Source organism: Saccostrea cucullata, unplaced genomic scaffold (assembly GCF_032062105.1).
Source record: "Saccostrea cucullata isolate Sc308-1 unplaced genomic scaffold, CSIRO_AGI_Scuc_v1 ctg708, whole genome shotgun sequence".
In the NCBI taxonomy this organism is placed as follows: domain Eukaryota; kingdom Metazoa; phylum Mollusca; class Bivalvia; order Ostreida; family Ostreidae; genus Saccostrea; species Saccostrea cuccullata.
This window is the reverse complement of record NW_026927674.1, coordinates 280,035-306,209: the sequence shown is the minus strand read 5'-3', so window position 1 is coordinate 306,209 and position 26,175 is coordinate 280,035. Positions and strand designations below refer to the sequence as shown.

General features: G+C 31.9%; 2 protein-coding genes across 2 annotated transcripts in view; both read left to right on the top strand.

The window, feature by feature from the left end:
* Window positions 1-1,650: 1,650 nt before the first annotated feature.
* Window positions 1,651-2,529, top strand: LOC134275162 (uncharacterized). Its single transcript, XM_062757402.1, has one exon. The coding sequence runs from the start codon at window positions 1,651-1,653 to the stop codon at window positions 2,527-2,529; it is 879 nt and encodes a 292-aa protein (XP_062613386.1).
* A 7,288-nt stretch (window positions 2,530-9,817) lies between these two features.
* LOC134275166 (uncharacterized) overlaps window positions 9,818-26,175 on the top strand; it is a 40,282-nt gene continuing 23,924 nt past the window's right edge. Inside the window, exons 1-9 of the mRNA XM_062757417.1 lie at window positions 9,818-9,851; window positions 11,593-11,773; window positions 13,887-13,991; window positions 14,250-14,322; window positions 14,620-14,861; window positions 18,397-18,459; window positions 23,141-23,260; window positions 23,388-23,612; window positions 25,128-25,415. Of these exons, the coding sequence (XP_062613401.1) occupies window positions 9,849-9,851; window positions 11,593-11,773; window positions 13,887-13,991; window positions 14,250-14,322; window positions 14,620-14,861; window positions 18,397-18,459; window positions 23,141-23,260; window positions 23,388-23,612; window positions 25,128-25,415 (1,300 nt within the window). The 5' untranslated portion in view covers window positions 9,818-9,848. The remainder of the gene's footprint in view (window positions 9,852-11,592; window positions 11,774-13,886; window positions 13,992-14,249; window positions 14,323-14,619; window positions 14,862-18,396; window positions 18,460-23,140; window positions 23,261-23,387; window positions 23,613-25,127; window positions 25,416-26,175) is intronic.

Here is a 26,175-nt window from a genome sequence, read left to right as displayed (position 1 = left end):
CATATAGTGAACACGCATTATTTCTTTGAAAATCTTCTTCTCTGCTCCTGGGTATTAAATAAACTAAGTATATAGTTATGATGAGCAAGAGTGTCTCTACCAAATTTGTGAATTTTATGGCCCTAGGGTCAGGGGTTCTGGTGTAAGGGCAGGGCTCTATAGTTTATATAGTGAAAATACATAAATTCTTTGAAAATCTTCTTATCTGCTCCTAGGAATGAAATAAACTAATTATATAGTTATGATGAGCAAGAATACCTCTTCCAAAATTCCAGAATTTTATGGTCCTAGGGTCAGGTGTTCTAGTGATAGGGCAGGCTCTATTGATTATATAGTGAAAATACATTGAATCTTTGAAAGTTTTCTTCTCTGCTCCTTAGTATTAAGCAGATAAACTACCTATATATGATTAGCAAGGGTACTTATCTTCCAGAATTGTTAATTTCAAGGTCCCAGGGTCAGGGGTACCATAAAGGAGGGGGGCTGTACTTATATACTGAAAGTCAGAAACTGGATGAATTGTTCAAAATATGCTTCTTGGTATTAATTAAATATTTTTGAAAAGCAAGGGTGCCTTTTCAAAAATTGTGCAATGTGTGGATGTAGGCCTAAGGGTCAGGGGTTCATGTGTGATTGGGGCATTACTGATCATGCTGAATATTACTGATTACTCGAATTGCATTTTTTTTTGTTCCCCAACCCTGCCTATGGGTATTAAGTAAACAAACTAAGCAACTGCTAAGTGTATTGTTATGATGTTCAATGGTGCCTCTTTCAAAATTGTGAATGCCATAGCATCTGGATTAAAACATGAATCAAATTCAATTACGGGAAAGTTGTTGCATAATGCTCAGGTGACCTATAAGGCCCATGGGCCTCTTGTCTTTTTCTAGTGTTAATTATTATATAATTACTTTAAACATCACAAAAAAGTGAGCAGTTCAAAGTGTTTAGCTTGGAAATAAAGGTAGTTAACAAAAAAAATAAATTAAAATTGAATCTCTAACAGAACCAGCAAAACCAAACTTATAAATTCTTAATGTGACAAAAGTAAATGCCTTTAAACGGAATAAATCACAAAACAGGGATAGATTGTGAGCTACATCTTACTCGATGAACAAGTATTTATATCAACCTCATAACAGTACGTAGCGATAGTGGTATATATTTTCACTGATTTCAGGTATTTTTCCTACAGATTGTATTTCACATTGTAAAATAAATCATTTATCAATTTATATTTACATCCACTGAATATTTTCTTCTTTATTTCTTAAGAAAACCCATTGCGTTCATCCCTGCATAAACTACATTAGGCACATCACCTTTACAGATTTCTTGATCAGTGGCCGTTCTATCAATGAAACTTACAAAGACGTTCGCATCATTAACTCAATAATTACTATTTTTAATCCTACTTAAAATGATAATTTAAACAGATATAAATATAAACAATAAAATGGCTTTCTTTGTTTGTTGTTACTGGAATGAACGGTCGCAGCTATTGCAGAAAAAATTTACATAACCCGCTTACGCGGGTTATGTATTTTTTCTGCAACAGCTGCTTCCGTTCATTCCAGTAACAACAAATAAAGAAAGCATTTTATTGTTTAAATAATGCATTTACCATTCATTGTTAAATAGTTATTAATGTATATTGATTATACCAATCATCGTTGTATATTGAATATATTCTTCATAGATTTATCATTATCACAACACTTGGATCCGTCCGTGGTACGTGCGTCAAGTATAACGGTACCCGATGTTGGCGAAGTTTATCATATCTCCTGTGTGACGTCAGACAGACTGTGGGTCAGTGAGTACAGACGTCTCCTACAGGTGGACTCCACCGGACACGTGATACAGGAATTGAAAATTATTGTTAGAAGTTATCTACCCACAGGAACTCACTCCGTCACAGAAGACGGGGACCTGATATTTATAAATGGAGATAAGGTTCAGACGATGACGTTAGGTGGAACCATCACTACACTCCTCAAGGAACGTGAGCGTCTACTCTGTATCCACTCATCCCGCATTAACGGCGACATACTGGTTGGTTATAGAGATGGAGTGTTCAGGTGTGACTGGAGGGGAAACCATCGCATAGAATTGGAATATAGGTTTTATTATCCAACATTTATCATAGAAAACAAGAATGGAGACATCTGGGTCTCTGATGGAGAGGGACTAGCAGTGGTTGTGATGGATAAATATGGAGGATATCGGTTTAACTACAGAGGTCAGCACCAGTTTGAATTTTATCCCCTTGGGATTTGTACCAATATCCTGGGACAGGTACTGGTGTGTGATGCATTTAATGACAATGTCCATCTGTTAGATCAGGACGGTCACTTCCTGCGCTTCCTACTGACAAAAGAACACGGACTACGCCGTCCCACGGCTCTGTGTGTGGACGACAAACACAACCTCTATGTGGGAGAATGGAATAGTAACACAATAACAGTGTATAAGTATTTACAGGAAACAGAGGAATCAAAATCATCTATCGTTGAGTCGAAATAAGCCTTATTAAATAAAATTTACATCTTAATTAGTTATCGACTAATACAACTATAAAATGTTTCATTTGATAAATATACGCTTGATACATAATATGATATATGACTCGTAAATTTTTCATATAGAGTGTGTTTCAAATTATTGCTTACATTCTTTAAATTGATTTTGTGCAAAAATTTTTTTTTTTTCAAATTAGAGGACACGTTCTGGGACAATGAAATGAGCCACCGATTTGCATCTGATGTGCGGTCATTGTATAACCTTGTACATGTAGCTCATTTGATTAAATTCTTTCTGATACACAGGTAATTGTGCCACGTATGTTTAACGTATGGTTCAGACTGTTCTCACAGATATTTCTTATAAAAATTTTAACTCTAGTAAAAGTTGTGGATGTTTGTTTAAAATAAAATATTTCAAAGTGAGACTGAAAAGAATAACACTTTTTTTTGTTACTGTATAGGCATATTATTCAAAATTGAAGATACAAGATTATTTAATTGAGTTTTGAAGCAATTAAAATGTATAAAATATTTTTTTATAAGGAGTTGTTCTTGATAAATGAGCTTGAAATTGGCACACAAAAGTATAATGGATGTGTTTTACAAAACCTTGAATAATCAAAGTGCTCAGAATGACAACTAAGAACATTGTATTTCTACACAAGTTTATATCAGAAAAAATGTTTACACAGTCATCAAACATATTAAGATTATAATAATCAATAAAATTACAAACTCAAATCAAAAATCATATAACAATCAAACAAAAATCACCATAGACGTCATATAAAACAAGGTATCATTTAACATATAAACACTGTCATTTTGTGTACAGAGAGAGAGAGAGAGAGAGAGAGAGAGAGAGAGAGAGAGAGAAGGGGAATATCATTTTTGTACTTGTGTTACTTTTGTATATACATTGTTTTGGAACTATTCAAAAATAGGTAAAAACTTGGATCCATCACTTTTCTTTTCAATGCATAGCGTTAAATTGATACATGTAACTATAATTAAGTTAACATAGGCACAGTTTTTGATAGAATTCAGGTATAGGTTTTCAGCACTAATACCGAAGTTAATATGCAGTATATCTCGGATGTTACAATAATGTTGTTACTTAGTATTCGGGAGATGGCAGATGTAAAAAAAAAAATAAACCCAACTATTCATAACAAAAAAAATCAATCCCTCACTGATTCTCATACATAAATAAATATTAACCCAACACACACAGATTATTATGTAGGATTTTTTTCAAAAAAGATGACATATTTACCATATAGACGTTAGCATTCATACATGACATATATACCATATAGATAAGGATATGGAAATAACGAACAGTATTCAATCTCAACGTCCATTAAACAAATATACAAAACAAGAGCAGAGCAAACACGGACCTCCGAAACATCAGAGGTGGGATCAGGTGCCATGGAGGAGTGAGCATCCCCTGCTGACCGGTCACACCCGCCGTGTGCTCATTGTCATAATCAGGAAATAACGGAAAAAAATCCGTAGTCAATTCAGTGTATAAATAATGGACTAACAATTGGTATGAAAAACGTCAGTCAGCATTTCATTCAATGATAAATTGTATTTGCTGACAAGGTCATTGTATCGACCATAGAATTTACGAAATGATGACTTTAAACGAGACTGTTGATATTCTTGTTTCATCAACTTGCTTGTCAGTGATTTACCTCGTTTAAGAAATTGTTCATACGTAGAGCATGCTCTTGCGTATCGAATCAACTGAGATATAAATACTCCGTATGCAGGTGATGAAGGTATATTGCTGCATAAGTAAGGGAAGTTGACGATAGAAAAGTTAAAGTCATCACGTTTATCATATAGCTTGGTTGTTAGATTACCATTTGTGTCTTTTTCAAGTAAAATATCCAAATATGAAGCAGATGTGTTGGACTCTGTGGTATCTTTTATCTCAAGCTCACCAGGATATATCGTGTCGACGTAGGAATGGAAATTGTCATTATTAATTGACAATACGTCGTCGATATATCTAAATGTCGAGTTGAAGGCCACAGCAAGTGTTTTTTTCTTTTCACGCAAAAGATTTTGCATAAATTCTGCTTCATATGAATATAAAAATAAGTCTGCTAATAACGGAGCGCAATTTGTACCCATGGGAATTCCAATAGATTGTTGGAATACTTGGTCTCCAAAAACCACATAGATATTGTCAATCAGAAACTCAAGCATCTTCTTGATGTCAACTTCAGAGTACTTATGTGTACAATCAGAATCTGTTTTAACAAAATCATTTTTCAAATTACCAATGACGAGGTAGGTAAACTTACAAGTTCCATTTTTGTTGAAGAAGCAGCTGTCAATGATATCAAAAAGCCTGGATTTTAATTTGTCGTGCGGAATTGTTGTGTATAAAGTTGAAAAGTCGTAAGTTTTTATGCTGTTGATTTTTGTAAAGTCTTGTGATTTCAAATTGTCCAAAAGTTCTTTAGAATTTTTAAGTATCCACATCTGATTTACACCACTTCTTGAATATATAGTTGTACAGTACTCTTGAAGTTTTTCCTTCACTACTGTCAATATTTTAGTGAGAAGTAACGAAAGAGGCTTGGTTGAACATTTACTGGAACCTGCAATGTATCTTTGTTTGTAAGGATTCTTATGAAGTTTCGGAATCCAATATATATAAGGTAGTTCAAATTCATTTTGGCTCTGTGGAATATTAAAAGTATTCAAAACTGACAGGTGATTTTGAAGAATTTCTTCCTTAGAAAGAGTAGTATATGTATAAGTAAGATTACCACTCGTAGAATTAAATCCAAGTTCTTCTAAAATGCAATTAATATAATGAGCCTTACAAACAAAGACAATGTTGTTACCTGCTTTGTCGGCAGGAACCAGTACGTACTTATCGTGTAATCTACCTAATTCTTTTTTTCACTTCTGGTTTATTGAACACAGAAGGATAGATGGTTTTCATTTTGCCCCTCAATCTTTTAATACGTGACTTTAACATGGATCTGATACATTTAATCCATTCTGACAAAGTGTCAATGTCTTCTTTTTCATATCTAGCCCATCGTCTGGCGTAATTTTCATAATATTTATGAAATTCTGACGCCAGTTGAAGGATCGGGGTTCCCTATATTTAGGACCTTTTAAAATAAGTGATCTAAGGTCCTCATTACGAACTATATTTACGTCACCTGTAATAACATGTCCAGCAGGACTATAGTTATAGGGCGAAGAAGAACATGAACACGAAAGGGGATTATTTTTCAGATAGTCGATATCCAGGCCATGTAAAGTATTTTTGTAATTGAAAAGTTTGGAAGCAATGATAGATGTTAACATTCATACAGACATATATACAATACAGACGTTAACATTCATACATGACATATATATCATATAGATGTTAGCATTCATACATGTCCAGGATACATTTAGATACACTGACCTATTTTAAGTCTTAACCAATTAAAATTTTGTCAACAACAAAATATCTAGATCTCAGCTAGATAAACAGACTTAACAAAAGCTTATGAAATTACCTCAATGAAATGGTTTTGTAAAATCCAGATTCAAACTAGTTTAAAATCAGATTTTACCTAGTTTACACCAGATTTCACCTAGTTTATCTTGGATGTGACATAGTTTACACAAGATGTGATTTAGTTTGAATCCTAATTTGACCTAGGTAAGGCAATCATCACCTCAATGGAGAGAACTTCGGGTTAGAAGGAGCTTCTGTGAAGCATCGGAGTTCGTATTTGGCGACATTTGGGTCTCTGGCGAACACCACACGAATGTCTGTATGAAGAAATATTTTCCCAGATTTAGAACTGGCAAACCTTAAAAACAGAAGGAAAAACAAACAATGAGATGATATGTGAGATAATTCTGAGATAAATATAATACATGTATATTTTAAGTTAAAAATCACCTGGGATGAAAAATATAACACCTCAGAATCAGAGGTATTTAGTAGGTTTAAGGTACTTTTATTCATAACGGCTTTATTTCTCGATTTGCCAGGAGAAAACTAGCTTCCAACAATTAATTTTCATTATCAAATCTATTTTGGATTTGCTGGTAACACATAAACGTTAAGAATATGTTCTCAGCAGGAAATATTTGGGAGCCTCTCGTAAATTTCTCGCATGCAAATAAAAATTTCAATTATATTTCACCTGAAATGTATGGGGTATTTATCTCACCAGAGATTTATGGTGTATCTGAGATTTATCTCACCTGAGATGTATGAGGTATCTGAGATTTATCTCACCTGTATGGGGTACCTATCTCACCTGAGATGTATGAGGCATCTGAGATTTATCACACCTGTATGGGGTATTTATCTCACCTGAGATGTATGAGGTATCTGAGATATGACGGCTGAGAGCTGTTGTCTTCCACTGGCATGTACACAGTTCTCTGTCGTAGGAATGTTTGACACTGAGGTGGCATATCACTGAGATTATACAAGACATTTTGATGACTGCCTTGTTTTGGTTAAATAAACTCTGAAAATACAAAAATATTCTGATAACCTCCTGATGGAATTAAAAAAATGGTCATTAGATACCTCTTCTAATACCTCTTAACTCTCAGTTTGATTTTTCGAAACAGTGTTAGCCAATAAAAAATTAAGATTTTTGTATTATTGTTTGGATTATAATGTTATAAGTAATATGTATGTACTGAAGACAGATATACGTATAACTTGCACGGTCCAACACTTTGATATATGATAACGTTTCTTTCCCAAGCTCCCAGATTTATATAACCCTGAAAAATTATAGAAAAAAGTGTTGCAATTAACAAGAGGCCCTTGGGCCTTATAAGTCACCTGAGCATCATGCAACGACATTCAAATGATTGAAATTGGTTCATATTGTAAGCTATGGCATTCACAATTTTGAAAAGGGCACCATTGCTAATCATAACTATACATTAACAATTGTTTAGTTTGCTTACGTAATGCCCATAATCAGGGTAGGCCACTAAGGGAACAAAAATGCATGTCAACTAATCAGTAATATTCAGTAATAATCAGGAGTGCCCGTATCACACATGAACCCCTGACTCTAGGTCTACACATTGCACAATTTTTGAAAAGGCACACTTGCTTATCAAATATGTTTGATTAATACCAAAGAGCAGATTTCAAACAATTCATTTTCAGTATATAAGTGGACCCCCCTTTGGTATCCCTGACCCTTTGGTATCCCTAACTCAGGGGCCTTGAAATTCACAATTCTGAAAGAAGAGCCCTTGCACATCATAGCTATATAAATAGTTTATCTGCTTGTTACCCAAGAGTAGAGAAAAAGATTTTCATAGATGTAATATATTATCACTATATAATCATCATTGAGCCACGCCCTAACATCATAACCCCTAACCATGGGATCATAAAATTCACAATTTTCGTAGAAGCTTTCTTGCTCATCATAACCATGTCCTTGGTTAGTTTATTTAATACCTAGAAGTAGAGAAGAAGCTTTTCAAAGAATAAATGCCTTTTTACTATATAACCAATATTCAATAGAGCCCCGCCTTAACACAAGAACCCCTGACCCTGGGACCATAAAATTCACAGTTTTGGTAGAGGTACTCTTGCTCATCAGAACTATTTACTTAGTCAGTTAAGTTAATACTTAGGACAAGAGAAGAAGATTTTCAAAGATTTAATGCATTTTCACTATATAGTCAATAGAGCCCCGCCCTAACACCAGAACCCCTGACCCTAGGGCCATGAATTTCACAATTGTGGCAGAAGACTCAATGCTGACAATCATAGCAACAGTTTGGCTGATTGATGTCCAGGAGAAATAAAAAGATTTTAAAGATTGCACTAATTTTAGAAGATTTTGCCCCAACCCTTAGGCCCCAGGGGGACAGGGACCATAAAATTCATAATTATTGTTTCCCTTCACACATAGATGCTTTATGCCAAATTTGGTTGAAATTGGTTAAGTGGTTTCAGAGAAGAAGCTGAAAATGTTCAAATTTTAATGCACGACGAACGACGGACGAAAATTGATAGCAATAAGTCATCTGAGTTTACACTGATTTTATATAAGTAAGAACATTACGAAATTCTCCATCCACAAGTAAGAGGAATTTGTTTATACATAATTTGTCTTCGAAAAGCCATTGATTTTCACAAAATAGCTTATACCAAATATTAAATTGATTTCTTAATTGCAGCATGAAATCATAATCATTGCAATTGGTACTTTTTGAAAAATCATGAAATTTTTACATCTTGGTATTAAATTGACAGTAATTTGACTAGTATAGGCATGAAATTTCACATTAAATAGCTTATTATTATTTGTATTTGGGCTGCAAGACAGCTCCTTTTAATCTTGTTTTATATGGTCTGTCAAAAGAAATGGCTTGTTAGACTGATGTGTATATGATTTTCTTTTGTGTTCTGTAACTTGCGAGATAAGGTGAGGTGGTGTTAACTTACAAGATAAAGGGCCTCAAACTGTCTGATATGAGGCATATATCCAATACTTATCTCCAATTTCTTCTATCTTTACAATTTGGTAATCATAACATTGTGATATCAACATCTAAAATTCAAAAGTCTTTCTATACAGAATGAAATCTTTTAAATGAAAAACATTTCTAAATCACGTATACACATTAAGTTTGGTTTAAATACCTCGACTCTACACGAATATTCCTTTTAAAACAAATTCTTTTCAGTTTATTAGGTTGAAGGTTACTGGGGCATTCGGTCTAAGATTTAAATGCTTCGTATTTCAGAAATTTTCATGGTTGTCAATTCTACTGGTGATTTTTGGTATATATACTTTTAATTTGACGACACCTTTACATAGCCAAATATATCTTGTAAGGCCTTTCCAAACTAAAAATATTTTATAGCAAGTAAACTTATAAAGACATTATGAATTCAGGTGTGTGACTGATTATTGTCGGTGAATGTTAAAGTCATTATCTAGAACACTTGTGTACGACCATAGTGGCTCGACAGATATGATGAGTCCTATGGAAAAAAGGAACATGAGTCAAGATCAAAAGTCCGTAAAATAATATTATTTGAAGTTTACGCAGTCTGTGCTTGCTTTGCTGTCAATATTGTTGTTTGAATGAACTTTGAGTTTGAATTCTGTTCTTTATCTCCATATTTCATTTAGATTAAAAAAACATTAATAAAGTTGGGACCGGGAAACGTAAATTCCGCTATAAAAAGTGATAAATCACATTACTGTGAAATAACCTTCTATTTTCATCCGTATTTACCATCGATTTCATCAAATAACATGTTTGTTGTTGAAAGAGCGAGTTATGGTGGGTATAAAAGTGGACATTATTAATATTATTAATATTGTGCTTAATTTGATTTTTAACTTGTTTATTTATATACCGGGTATGTTTACAGATTATTTGTATAGTGTTGTGTTACATTCGTGAACAATTTCTAAAAGTTCTGTGTTAAGTTCAAATGTATATTGCAATATCCGTTGTATTGTTAGTTCAAGAGACACGTATACCAACCTATGGGATATAAATATATTTTTGCACTATAACTGTGAGGTAACTAGTCATGCGCACCAAGAGATTGTTCCTTAACTTGATCCAATGAAAATTCTGCTTTCGATTTAAACAATGTGTTTACATCCTGCATATAAAATCGTGAAACCAGAAAAACATGCGAGTAGAAACGGGGAATAGTTTTTTAAGAGGTCTTTTGCAACATATTCATGACTTTGTGGACTTCACTTAAGTTGTGAGAGAGAAGTATGAATTCTTGTTTTTATACGAGCACATCTCTGACGTTTTTCTGGACAATATTTGTTGTAGGAATCCATCCACATAACTGCGTACGTACATTCTGCCTGTGTTTCTGAAACAATGAGATATATTCATTATTTGATAATGTTTTTTCCCGAGTAACAACCTTTCTCTCTTTTAAATCTGACATTTTCGGGGACTTTTGTATCCTGAAATCCATGTATCTGAAGGCCTTTGAAACAAAACACACATTGTTAAGGATTATTTAAACAAGATGTCGTTGAACCACAACTCTTAATGACAATCCAATTAATACCGTCTTCTAGTTCTAGCACTAAGTTTAAAATTGTTCAGTTATTTTTGCTTAGTGATAAACATACACCTATCAACAAAAAGCAATTCTCTCAATTAAATACTGTCCAATTCACTGATAGTTACAGTGTATAAAAATGCAATACCGGGAAAATGTTCTAAATCATTTCCGAATGTTGACATTTCCTTATGTAGTTTTTAATTGGGTTGAATATATTCACGAAAGAAAAGTAGTAAAAAAATATTCTAATTTTCAGCATTTCTTTAACTTCTGCTGTTTAATGTTCCTTAAAGTGTTTGTAAGCATAGACGACAAAGTATTAATTTCATCGCATTTATTCACGAAAATGTCTAAGAACCCTCGTATTCAAAGTGGTTAATTGCCAAAATATGCCTGAAATGCTACCGAGTTGGCAAAGCCAATAAATACCCATCAATCACAGTTGCAACAATATAACGAAAACCTATTTCTATAGCCAAATATAAATTCAAAACATTTTTAAGGAATATGTAAAAAAAAAACTGTTTTAAAAAATATCCAAATATATGAAAGGCAAATTTCTTTCATAAAATCTGTTCAAATACGACATATTTGAGAAAAGAAGCCAAATAAATATTATATTCTGTTTCTTTGCAAAAACCCTTTTAACATCCAATGCAACTGTTACCATATTTAACAAATGATCATCTATTACTTAGCTGTTACAATTTCATAAAGAAGAAGAATACATCGAATTTATTGAAACTATTTACAGCAACGTAAAGTGCTCGTTGATTATTTTAGTTCGATAAAAGTTGCATATCTTCAACTTTTCATTTAAAAAATAGTCTTTGAGTCATTCTAATAAAAACAAGTAGTCTTTTAGTCATTCTAATAAAAGATAAATAACCTTCACAATACATATGCCTGGTCTGCTATTGTATAATATTGTATAAACTTTTGTCACTTTCTATGTACTTAGTAACAATTTATACTTTTTTTCAGTTCACATTTCAGCCTGTAGAATTTTGTCCAAGAAATGCGTCAGAGGTTGGGGTAGCCACAATAAGACTTAACTGTTCTGATATGAAGGAGTTCAGAAATGTGTATCACTGTTTACCACTATCCAATCTCACTCTGTTGGTGGAGTTCTGTTACGATGGATTAAGTGGTTTGAATGAAGCAGGTAAACTCATTCCTGAATGCACCAGTGTATTTAAACATTATGTCACAAGACTTTTATGATGAATAATTTGTCCAAATTATTTCAAGCATAAGATTTAAAACGGAAGAGCGTATTTGAAAATTATTTTGACAGTATTGAAAAACAACCGTGAGGGTATGGAAATAACGAACAGTATTCAATCTCAACGTCCATTAAACAAATATACAAAATAAGAGAAGAGCAAACACGGACCTCCGAAACATCAGAGGTGGGATCAGGTGCCATGGAGGAGTGAGCATCCCCTGCTGACCGGTCACACCCGCCGTGTGCTCATTGTCATAATCAGGAAATAACGGGAAAAAATCCGTAGTCAATTCAGTGTATAAATAATGGACTAACAATTGGTATGAAAAACGTCAGTCAGCATTTCATTCAATGATAAATTGTATTTGCTGACTAGGTCATTGTATCGACCATAGAATTTACGAAATGATGACTTTAAACGAGACTGTTGAAATTCTTGTTTCATCAACTTGTTTGTCAATAATTTACCTCATTTTAGAAATTGTTCATACGTAGAGCATGCTCTTGCATATCGAATCAACTGAGATATAAATACTCCGTATGCAGGTGATGAAGGTATATTGCTGCATAAGTAAGGGAAGTTGACGATAGAAAAGTTAAAGTCATCACGTTTATCATATAGCTTGGTTGTTAGATTACCATTTGTGTCTTTTTCAAGTAAAATATCCAAGTATGAAGCAGAAGTGTTGGATTCTGTGGTATCTTTTATCTCAAGCTCACCAGGATATATCGTGTCGACGTAGGAATGGAAATTATCATTATTAATTGACAATACGTCGTCGATATATCTAAATGTCGAGTTGAAGGCCACAGGAAGTGTTTTTTTCTTTTCACGCAAAAGATTTTGCATAAATTCTGCTTCATATGAATATAAAAATAAGTCTGCTAATAACGGAGCGCAATTTGTACCCATGGGAATTCCAATAGATTGTTGGAATACCTGGTCTCCAAAAACCACATAGATATTGTCAATCAGAAACTCAAGCATCTTCTTGATGTTAACTTCAGAGTACTTATGTGTACAATCAGAAACTCAAGCATCTTCTTGATGTTAACTTCAGAGTACTTATGTGTACAATCAGAAACTCAAGCATCTTCTTGATGTTAACTTCAGAGTACTTATGTGTACAATCAGAAACTCAAGCATCTTCTTGATGTTAACTTCAGAGTACTTATGTGTACAATCAGAAACTCAAGCATCTTCTTGATGTTAACTTCAGAGTACTTATGTGTACAATCAGAAACTCAAGCATCTTCTTGATGTTAACTTCAGAGTACTTATGTGTACAATCAGAAACTCAAGCATCTTCTTGATGTTAACTTCAGAGTACTTATGTGTACAATCAGAAACTCAAGCATCTTCTTGATGTTAACTTCAGAGTACTTATGTGTACAATCTCATGATTAAATCTCTTCTAGGAAACAGTTCAAATCATTTCTTGTACAAATAGTGCAACGTTGGCTGTTGATGGTTTTACAAAATATATCCAATTTTAGTCAAATTACAATTAACTAACATTTACATAAAAATAAAAACATTTTTGCACTGTTTTTCATGAAATATGTACTTGCGTAAATTCATAGGGTATCACGAATTTTAAATTTTGACGTCAAGTGCATTTTTTAAGGTTTTAACCCAATTATTTTTCAAAACTGATAGGATGGATTAAACGGACTGATTGAAACTAGGAAATTCGATTTAAAATTACATAATTAAAATTCACATAACATGCTGTTTTACTTAACTCGCATTGTAAGCATTTGTATAGAAAGATGGTTGTGTACATTCCAATAAATTATAATCACCTGTATATTAAACCTTAATATGTAGCAACAATGAAATATAATTAATCCAAGTGAAGACAATTTTTTATTTCCTCTATATAAAACAATCCTCGTGATATCATGTACCTTGATTAAAGTCATCATTTTAAATTCCTCTTGACAGAATCATGTTTTATAAATATATTATGTCAGCAAATTATTTTTATTAATTATAATTTTTATATGATTCATATATTCACATTAATGTCTATTCAATTATCAACAGGTAATTGCGTGGTACTTGAAAATCAACATTTAAACAATTTTTCATGTGACCAGTTTGCTAAAGGTTGTCCAACTGCTCCTTATTTCTCAAAGCATATGTATAGGTGTAAGTATGAATGTTTACTTCTATTTTACATGAAGTAAAAGAGTTATGTTGCTGATTTTGTGTTTTGCTTCATTAGCTTCTATGATTTTAAGGCAAAAAGAGATTAAACTGTATTTTTTGTCATTTTACAAATTTTTTATTTTGCTTAAGTTCCACTCATGATTTTATGTTTTGCTTCACCAGCTTATCCAATATATAAGAAATAACTAAGTCCTACTTATTGATTTTGTAAATAAATCAATACAATTTGCATTATAGTTCCATCCTGTATTCAGATAAACAAACAGAAGAGATGTTATATATCGGATCCCAGTTGTCCTCTTATCACCAGGTAGCAAAATTAAATATATATTACTATAGCTCCTAATCCATGTACATATGTAAATCGGAATCTAGTGCAAATTATAAAAGAAAATCATTACCTTTATATCACGCAATACATGATAAACAACTCAAATTATTTTTATTTGTAAATTTTAAATTTACAGAACATTTGAAAATATTAAATGATGTATTTAATAATTTCCAAAAAAATGACCTTCTTTTGCTACTTTCATTGCATATACTAGTACTTAATCTGATTTGTGGCACAAATTAATCAACCAACTTTCTTGCAAATATTTTAAAGCTTTGTTGAAGAAACAACTTTGCCAACGGTGGAACTTATGAGATATTACAATATTCAAGTGCACGGAACGACTATGCCAACAAAACCTATTAAAGAAAACAATAATCCTACAACCGACCTTAATCACGCCTTGCTAACTTTAGCTATAGTAGCTACAGTTACAACAGTGGGTTTAATTGGATTATTTATCATAATGAAGATGAAGCGTCGAAAGTGTTCAAAAGAGCGGAACGTACACCAGGGTAAAATTCTTTGATGTGTATGTTAACCTTAGGTAGTTTGATCCTCAGATTAGGAAATCAGGTAGTATTAACTCCTGACCAATTGAAAAACTCATACAAAATCTCTCTGAATTCTCAAAGTAATGTGTTTAACAACCAATAATTCTTCAATCTTCATCTTTAAAGTTAATCTTAGTATACAAGGAAAATAAGTTAATGTCAAAAATAAATTCACTTATCGAGAATACAACACCTACTATGCATCTTTAATTGGGAATAGATCAACAAATAAGTTATGGAAATAAAATATGTATCCATGTATTTTACGAAATTGTGAAACTGATTTAAGGCTATTTAGATCATGTTACAAAGCATAGAGTATAAAACAATTCTATCATTGCAAAACTCCATACTTAACTTCTACTGTATTATAATATTATGTACGGAATATCTTTTTCTCAAAAGAATTGGATATTTAAAAAAAATTATTGGGTTAAAATTTCAGTCTTTAAAGAACTTTTCTAAATATTTCAAAGAAATTAATAAGAATAACATTGAGAAGTATAGAATTAAAATTGTTGGATAAAATATTTCACTTTCAAGCTCGACTTGATACTTTTTGAATTAAATTATGAGTTAAAAAGCTATAGTTCCTGATTGAGGTTACGGTATCCTTCAAGACGTAAGATTATATGATCCTAGGTTGTCCATTGTCTGTCTCTATTTTCATTACAAGATTTTTAATATTGTCGTCATTTCTTTCGGGAATTTCATATGCGTACTTTTTTCTAATAAATTTATTTACATTAATATATAATATTCCGTTGATCTGTTACACCTGAAGTGAACCTTAGGTACTGAAAAAAAACATGAAATGATTGGTAGTCGAAATGTTTCATATATTAAACATTAAATTAAGATATATCGTGATGAATGATTGATATGGAGATAACGAACGGTATTCAATATCAAAGTCTATAAAACAATACAAAACTAGAGCAAAGCAAACACGAAACCCCCGAAACAACAGAGGTGGGATCAGGTGCCATGGAGGAGTGAGCATCCCCTTCCGACCGGTCACAGCAGCCATACACCCTTTGTCATAATCAGGAAATAACGTCATCAATTCAGTTTAAAAAGAATAAACTAACAATGAAAACCGTCAGACAGTATTTGACTCAATGATAAATTGTATTTGCTGTCAAGGCCATTTATCAACAATAGAACTGATAAAAATGATGACTTGAATCTTGTTTCATTAACTTCTTTGCCAATGAATTACCTCTTTTTAGATATTGTTCATTTGTAGAGCATGTTCTTGCGTATTAAAATAACTGGAGAGATATAAACCCAATTAAATTATATATCTTTATGCTGCAATACATTTTTATCATTTTAGCTACATAAAACATTATTTATTTTTTTGTAAAGCTTTGTTACCATTTACGCCTTTTCAAGTAAAATTTCCAAATATGAAACAGGTGTATCAGACTCTGTGGTTTATTTTAATTCAAGCTTAGATAGACCGTGTTTTGATGTTTATTATTCTGGAATTTATTTTCTTAACTTTTTTTTCTAAAGATTTATAGTATCCACATCTGCTTTTCACCACTTTTTGAATTTCACTGTTGCGCAGTTCTCCTGACGTGTGTCATTTATGGGTAAAAATATTGTTGCATGAAAATATTTAATTTACAAGCTTCATTTTGAAATATTTTGAATTAAATTATAAATTAAAAAGTTGTCCTTCCTGGCTGAGTTTCGGAGTCCCTTAAGAGCAGGTTTTTATTTATTATGATGCATGAAAGTATTAACTAATACCAAGGGACACTAGCTTTCGAGACCGGGGTTTAACAATTTTGTCACATTTCTATTGCTATTCATATGGATATCAGTTTACATCGATCTGCAACTAATCCATTTTCCTCATTTTCACAGAAAATATATATGTATTTTAATTTAAACTTTATGGTGGCATATTTATGCCCCCTACTTTCAAGATGAATTATGCTTACATGCAACATAATCATGTAGACAAGTTACATATTTATGTAAACATGCAAATTGATTATGCACGTTGATAATGTTTACATGCAAGTTATCAATCTTATAACAAAGTATAATTTAAATATGTGTAAATTTACTTACGCCTGTATCTAACATTTAAGATTTCAAATGTATCATAATAATGTCAAAATGCAATTTATTTATGTCAACTTGCAATATAATTATGTCACCATGCAACTTATTTATGGCAACATGCAAGATAATTATGTTATGAGAGATAAACATGATTATTATCTTGCATGTTGACATTATGATAAAATAGGTCGCAGGTTGACAAATAAGTAGCATGTTACATTTAAGGTAATTACCTATGAGTAAAAAGTCTTTAAAACAGTTTGTAGTGTGCTGCAAAATCATCAATCTTGGGGGCTTTTTTGGTGGGGGAAGGGGGGGGGTTAGTTCCTTGACCTTCAAAAGATCGACAGTTAATTGTTTGTGATATTAAAATTGAAAAAAAAAACTTAAGTATGATTGTAAAGAATTTTCTCATTAGAAAGGACAATAAGGGTATAATTTTTATTACCACTTGCAGAATTTAATGCAAGTTCATCTAATGTATCAGTGAAATAATTAACATTATTGACAAAACTGCGTTACTATAAATACTAAAATAAGGACTAGCATTGAAAAGATTCTTTTCAACTTTGAAGACTTATATAATTGATTAATAAGCGGTACTTTTAAAGTTAGAGAAAGAATGAATGCTGGAGTCTTATGAAGAGACTTACTTTTACACTTGACAGCTGGCTTTTACATTTTAGTGACTGGAGTTTGTCTATGTTAAAATTGTAAAAGTCAGTCGTCAATTGTAAAAATAATTCTCTTCATAAAACTCCGCTTAGAATAAATTAAATGAATGACGCATCTTACACTTTAATAATTTATCATTTATATACGTCTTTTTTTTTTATTAAAACAGAAGAAAAACATCCATTGAAACAAAAGGACAAGTAATTATTCAAACATTAAGAATGAAGAGATTACGTAGGAATGAAACATAAAGTTAACGAACAGTAATCAAGATAAAAAGCCTAAAAAGCATATTGGGACCTCTAAAAACATCACATGTGGTATCAGACGCCATGGTGAATTTAGCATCCCTTGTGGACCGGTATCACCCGCCTAGTGGTAGTTGTCATGATAGGCTAAACGGAAAATTCATACATTTCAGTTTGAAAATAAAGACTAAACAATTCATGTAAGAAAATGTCAGTCAATATTCAACTTAATTATTGTATTTCCTGATAAGGCCATTATCTACTAAATTATTAAATGTTCTGATTTCTGAAATTTAGAAACACTAAATGAATTATTTTCAAATGGATATTGTTATATATTGTTATTTTAAGCGCAATTACAACGTGTAGAAAAGGCGGAGACTTGAAAAACGATCCGTTGAGTTGTTTCTCTCATAAGGATGTTTTTGAACAAACTTTTTTCTTTTTTTATTTTTTTTTCCTCATGTAAGCATTTCGTTTTTAATTGGTAGGAACTCTACTCCTTGCAGACGGAAATCATCCATGGAACCGAGAAGACAGTTCCACAAATGGAAGTAAGAATGATATATTGATTATGAAAATACTTATAATGAAAGGTGAGTAAGTGAAAAAGAAATTTGAAGATAAAGAATATTTAACTATTGAGGCATTAAGTCCAATGAAGCTATGCATACTGGGAGCGGAGCAGACTCGGGCATAAAAGCGGAAAAATCACCCAGTTCATTTTTGACTTTAAGGTAGGTCTATTTTAAGAGCAGCAGAAAACATATTAAAAGTGATAAATTTGGAATTGAACAAAGACCTGCGCCCACGTTTTAGAATTCACAATTTAGACAAAAAACTAAAGAGTAGCGTAGTACTGAGTTAATCCTTTCATCTAGGGTTCGATTCCCATTGAAGGACGAGGGAAGCGTTTAAAGTCGACATTTTGTACATTTTTTTTTCTTTTCTCTTTCTTTACAACTTACTAAAATATTTACATTATATTATTAGTAAAGAAGTAATGAACAACAATTTATGTAAGAAGTGATGTGAATTAGGTCTATACAATTAAAAACTCCATAAGACCAATACATAATTTGAAATCACAAAATTTTAGAAAAGAGGATAACATTAGAACTTACCACTTCTCAACAAAATATGCAACCATTCCCCACTATAATTAAAAGTGCAGGCTTTTTGATATTGTAGACAGCTGCTTTCTTTTTAATGAAAAGAACACTGACAATTACACTTATCAATTATCATTTTGCATAATTATTTTGTTAAATAAAACCACTCTGAAGTATGATTTCTGTACTCTGAAGTTTCTGATTAACAAAATGTATGCAGTGTTTGAGTGAAGTATTACATGTATACAGTTGTTGATAGGGGTCTCGGGCAACAGTTGATCTGTCCGACTAGTGTGCAAACTGTTGGACAAGGTCGAAGGCAACAGTTTGAACACTGGTGCGAGAGTTCATCTGTTGCCCGAGACCCCTGTTAACAACTGTTTTGTTATACCTATACATAATAAACATATAAATATGGTTTTATAGTACTTGTAATAAGTCAGGAAATTGAATCAATGTTTGTAGAAGATTACATTTTATTAAATGCATTTAGAGCTGCAATTCATAACACATTTACAAGTCAATAATTACACATCAAATATGTTGATTTATTTCAACAATAACAACTTTAAAAGAAAATAAATAAACATATACATTTACAATGTTTTATGATAAGAATTATTACTACAAAATTAATTTTGAAGTGTATAGAATATTTTCGTCAATAAACATGAGTCAATTTCTAATCCCCAATCCTCACATTTTGTAACAAATAATTTCAACAGCACATAAATAATAAAATACGAAATTATTATAAACGAGGGTTGTCCAAAAAGTTCGTGGACAATGACGTATTTGCAAAAATAAATGGTTCTATAAAAATCTGTTGTTTATCAAAATAATTTGTTATGAAAAAAACAAGTCAGAATGATTTAGTTTTTATTGATGGAACGTAATATGTTTGAAAGAATCGGGGTCTTTAGAGGTCGCGGATAGTGCGCACGAACTAAGGTTAAAATTATGTAACCTCTGATATATAGAGTTCGGATTAAAATTATTATTTTCTATAAAAACAAGTCAAAATTTAAAAAAAAATTCATGTAATGCAAATAAAGACGTTATTATCATTTCATGATATCTTATATATATCTTAAATATTGCTTACAATATAGACAACAGAAATACACCAAGAAAAACCTTAGCAAGTACGTGTCAAAAATTTCAACAGAAAAAGTGACGTCGCCCGTCAGCACGGGGCAGCGTCCGGTAAAAAAAATAAGTTTTATAACTGTTGAAATTATGTAAGAGACAAAATTTTTCTTAAAACAATTCAAAATTATTGAAAAATATTTAATGTATCAGTTTGGGATTTGTATATACGATTTTTCAACAGTGTGAACAGATTCGGAGACAGTGCAAGAATTTAAAAACACATGTCATTGACTTTAAATGGAGATTTCTATTCATGACGTTGTTATTAATCTAGCACAGCGTCTGACAGGGCTGTTCAGTTTGGATATACAAATTGTTAATTTAGATGACGCTCGTAAATTTGTGTGCATTGTTTTGAATTTTAAAAATTAAATAAATTATAATTTATACTTAAAGATTATTGCTAGAACTTCGATGTGTGTAGCACTTTAAATAAGAAATGTAGTGTGTGTCCTTGAACATGTGTTAAGTCAAAATCCAAATGCTTGAAGTCATAATGAAATTAGCGTAACGTTAGAAAGGTCCTTGCGCACAATCTGCAATTTTTAAAGACCCCGCTTTTTACAAAAATATTATTAGTGAAAATTAAATCATTCTGACTTATTTTTTCATGAGGAATATTTTTATATACTTTTGATATATGTAGAACCATTTGATTTAACAAAAACGTCATTGTCCATGAACTTTCTGGACAACCCTCGTACAGTTGGTTTTGAAAAAGCAAGATTGCCAGTATGTTAATGTTAATAATCAGTTACAGCACAGTTAAAATCATCTTTTTATGACCGATTTAAATTAATTTACATGTAATTTGAACAATTCAGTGATTGTGGATAGTAATGTTGCACCCATGTAAAGAGAACACAGATTTTGCATTAGGAATGCTGATACCTGTATTTTGCAAGTTTCCAAACATAGGATCGTCAAGGATAGCGGCCAAGTCTCTGTAGTCTACATCTACAATGTCTGAGAGTTCTTGAATAGATGTAGTCGAGGCTTTATGAGGCATTATATTGTTATTCTCAATTGGTCTCAGGGGTTGTAGAATTGGTGTGGCCTTGCATGTAGATACTTTTGCAGCCATGGAATCCGACATAGTGCGTTTTTTGGAATCACTTAATTTTGTGGAGTAGTGTTTCAAACTACTTTCAGACCTGTGCTTAGATATACCAATTATGTGCCGAGATTCATACCCACATTCATCCAGCATGGTTATACAGGTAGCATTAATGCAGTGATTGGTATAAACACATGAAAGCCCTGCATCTTTGCTGATCCTCTGCATCAGATTTCCTAAAGTGTTCTTCCCAACAACCATGTTGTCAAACCATAAAGGGGACTGATCAGTGACATCTATCTTCATAAAGAGTCACATTCCATATTTAGCTTAGCGAGTTACTTTTTGAAGCTCATAACTGGACAATTTAGATTACCTAGCATTAGAAACAAAGATACAAAGTTACAACAAGATAAATCTGATGTACACTGTACGTGATAATATATTTTCATTCTGTATATTGTTATTTAGTTTAGGCCTTTTGATGATTTTAAGGGCAGAAAAAAATAACAAAATTTATAAGAAAATGTTTTTTAAAAAACTGTTAAAAGGCATGACATGTACATGTACATAAAGAGCAAGAGTCATCTTATGCATAAAATGGCCCTGTACTTATATCTATTAATTAACTATCACACTCTTTCCATTTTCATATATCAAAATAAAGTAAACACTTGGTGCTTTCATGTTCTGTAATGAAATTTCGTGTTGAGAATCCAGATATTTGAAAACATGCTATGAGAAATTGCAATGTTCTTGAAATTTGCTGAAAATATGAGTATTTGACTACGTTCAGCAAAGAATTAAAATATGAGCACATGATTTCAAAGAATATTTGTGCTGAAGTGTTTTGGGTGTATCACAGCTAAAAACTCCACTACTGTACAATGTCTCCAAGTCTTGGTCGCTAATTACTTCTTTGTGCTGCACTTCACCTAAGCCCTCTTTTTTTGATTTGAAACATGGCAGCAAAGAAAACATCATTCGCAGTCTTGAGCTTCGAATCGTTGATGATATCAACAGCATGTGATTTTTCATTTGATTTTTGAAGACCGTATCTGATGGAAATCATGGATTTTTTAAGCGCACCGGTTACCGTCTTTCTTCTTAGTGGCACAGTAAAATTTTCTGAGAATTTCTACTAAATCACGGCATGATTTATTTTTCAGCAGGTGAAGGGATAAAGCCACATGTCAGAGGATAATCGTTAAGAATGTTTTCTGCTGTTTTCACTACATTTTTTGTGTTTTTGCTGTCCCTATATTCTAAAATAGCCTGAATTTCCTCTTCTAAAGCATTTTCGAAGCGTTAATCCGCCATTTTTTTTAACCAAATGACAGGAAAGATAAATCATTTCAGCGCCATATGACGCCATCTGTCAATAGTCTTTTTTAACAGTCGAACTTTACAGTTCAAACGCCGGAACAGTCAAAATACTGGATCTTTTTCGCATATAGTTACATAGGAACTGTTATATAGGGGTATAACAAATGGAAATAAGGAGCAGTATTCAAGATCAAACAGTACAAATTAGAAGCAGAGAAAACACGGATCTTTTAAACATCAGAGGTGGGATCAGGTGCCATGGAGGAATGAGCGTTCCCTGCCGAGCGGTGGTACCTTCCGTGTGGTTATTTAGTAGAAAATTCAGTGTATAAATAATGGTCTAACAATTAATATAAAGAACGTCAGTTAGCATAATAATTAATAGATTGCATTTGCTTTCGGGGTACTTGTATAACACACAGAACTTAATGACTAGATCAGTGCCAAAGCACATTGGCTTCTTCTTAATTAAAATGATCAGATACATTACTGCAGGATATAGTATTTTATGTCATTGTTAAATTACATCTGTACAGAAAAAGGATGCAAAATTTAAAACATTGACTAATGTTTCTTGATTTTTTTAAGGTATCCTTTCTGCCATCTATAATTATGATGGGGCAAACAGGCGTTTTTACCGCTTAAAAAACTGCCTGAAAACAGAAATCTCGGAAGAAGAGATGGTCTCACTTAAGAAATATTTAAAAGGTAAACCAATCACTACATTTGTATATGCATTAAATTTTATATAAGTACATGAAAAACACTATTTGATGACACCGTGGATTATCGGCAGTTATTTAAGAACATTAATAATCAATTCTTACATATTAAGAAATAGTTCCAAAGGAAAGCCTAAATGAAGAATCTTTGGAGAGGGCAGACACTGTAGCTAAGTTCATAGATTTTTTGATATATGAGGGAATTTTCACGGATAGAGACATGATTACCATGCAGGACCTAATGAGGGAGATCAAAAGACCAGATTTAGAGCAGAAATGTATTGAATATGCGACCTCAAACAAAGGAAGAGTGTGTTTCTTTAAGGAAAATAAACCTGGTAATGTAAATTTATCTAACACGATGACTTATGCATAACAACTATATATACATTTATTAAATGATAAGGAATTTTGGTGCTCTCTGATTGGTCTAGACGCCATTTACTGGTGTGTACCTCAGAGTGAGTTCACCTCATATGACGTTCTGGGAGGTTTATTCGGGTTTTCCCTCTCGACCAACCATAGATTTGCTTACAGCTTTTTTGACCAATCAGATTGCGTGTTTCAAAGCATATGTCGGTGTGAATGTAAACATGTCAGACGCCATTACCAAGGAGATTACGAACTTTTGAAAGTAAATGGTTAAGTATTTATTGTTTATTAATATTGTTTTTAACTTTTAGATTAATATTTGTTTAGCTGTTGAAATATATCAACATGTAAAAAGTGTAATTACACTTTACATTATGGATGTTTATATTTGATAGAGGCAAGAATGAAAGAGTCAGCAGTATTGTAAAATTCCTCATCATTTAATAAAACGGTTATTGACTTTTGAATTCGGTCTACTCATGACTATACAGACCTGGTCAGGTATTGGTTAACCTCGGCCTTCGGCCTCGGTCAACCAATACCTGACCAGGTCTGTATCGTCACGAGTAGACCTCATCAAAAGTCAATAATTGTATATTATCTAATGATTTCCATAATTTTTTTTTCTCACTAACTTCTTAGAAACTAAAATAACAACAAAAATTAAGACAAGATATCAAACAAACATTATTAAGTAAAATCACTGCTCTTGGAAACATCGGAAAAGAAATCGGATACTGTGAATCACTTTTTATTCGTAATAACTTTATTTTTGCGAAATTACACGAAACATTGTGCTCTCAAAATTTAGTTCTCGTGAGCAATAACCAAAATTCGTGAAAAATTTGTCTCGGTAATCAAGACTCAATAACCATCTCGGGAAAATAAGGTGTCGTGAAAATTAAGTGATCTACAGTACTGAGAAGGAAAACCTCGTCCGATTTAATTTTCTAGCATTTGGTATTCCCTAACAAAAATACTTTAATTTAGTGTAGTTTACTATAGTTTACTATAGCTAACTTGAGTGATCACTTTGACAATTTGAAATTTGAAAAAAATGATTTAATATTTTGATCATTTTGACACTTTGAAAAACTCTATCAAAATTTTTCACTCATTGAAAAACTTTTTTAATAAAAAAAAAATGACACTTTGAAAAACTTAAGCGAAAACTTTGACACTTTGGAAAACTCTTGCGAAAACAATGACATTTTGAAAAAGTTTGGCGAAAACTTTTACCCTTTGATAAACTTTATCGAAAAATTTGACACTTTGAAAACCAATGCGAAAAATTTGACACTTTGAGTAGTTATATAACAATAATTAACTATAGTTTACTATAATTAACAATAGTTAACTACATTAATCTTTAGTTTTTGTTAGGATCCTTAGTTACATATTTTAAAATTCATTTATTCAGTTTGATTTTTATTTCTGTGTATAAATTTTCGAATGCTTGTATAGACATATATTTTTTTTAGCTTCTCGTGATTCCTCATGTATAGAGCTACATGTGGTAGATGACATTAAAAACTTTACAAAGTTGGATCGCTTGATTGCAACAGTGGCAGATATTATAGATTGTGATCAGAAATCTATAAAAGTTGTCCGTATAAATCCAGACAATAGTTTCATCATTGTAATTGAAATGGAAAAGAACTTGGCGCAAATATTTTCAAGGAAAACACCACAAGAACTGACTAAATTAACAGAATTCAAAGTTGATCAAATTAAAAGTGACGGAGCAAATATCAACATAGCCATTCAAGGTAAAAGAGAAATTCAAACTGAAGTAGATGTGAATTATCTAGTTTAAAAAAATGTAATAAAATGGTGGCCACTGGTATCTTATATAAAACTAAAATTACGAATAAGTTCCAAATCAAATTCAAGTGTTTATGGGAATCCGGAAGTGTACAGGTCTCTACACTTAAGGACGTTCGATCCTGATATTTTGACCGTATTTCGCGCAGGTCCTTTATTCATAAAATTAAATAGAATTAAGATAGGGACTATATTTTGTGGCGGAAGGTTTTTTTAAACGAAAATGATCAGTTTTTTCCACTTGAACTATAACAGAACTGTTAATTTTGGATGCCTATTTTTCCATGCTGGTTGCACACAAAGCTGTTTTTTTGCAGTGAAATATATTATGCTGGTTCTGAAATATCTATTACATTATTTCTTATGAATTCTATCAACAAAGTATGACAAATATAGTAAATATGTTTTGAAATCTGGGAAAAAATTGAGCAAATTTTAATGTAAAATTTACACTTTTTTAGTAATGTCTGAAAATGAACATCATATACCCCCACTTTTGATGTTCTTTTCTAAATATTCAAGATAACATTGACCTATTTGCTTAAAATCTGAAAAAGTTTAAGACTTAAAAATAATTTTCTTGCTTATTATATTTTCAATGCCGGAAAAATAACATTTAATTAGTGCAGAAAGGTCAAATAATTGATTATGCGAAGAAATTTGAAACTTTTCCTTAGTCACAATTTTTAAGTGTCTTATTTTAAA

Bases quoted from the DNA above. Each gene is read 5' to 3' on its own strand.
- LOC134275162 (XM_062757402.1), top strand. From the start codon at position 1,651: ATGTATATTGATTATACCAATCATCGTTGTATATTGAATATATTCTTC.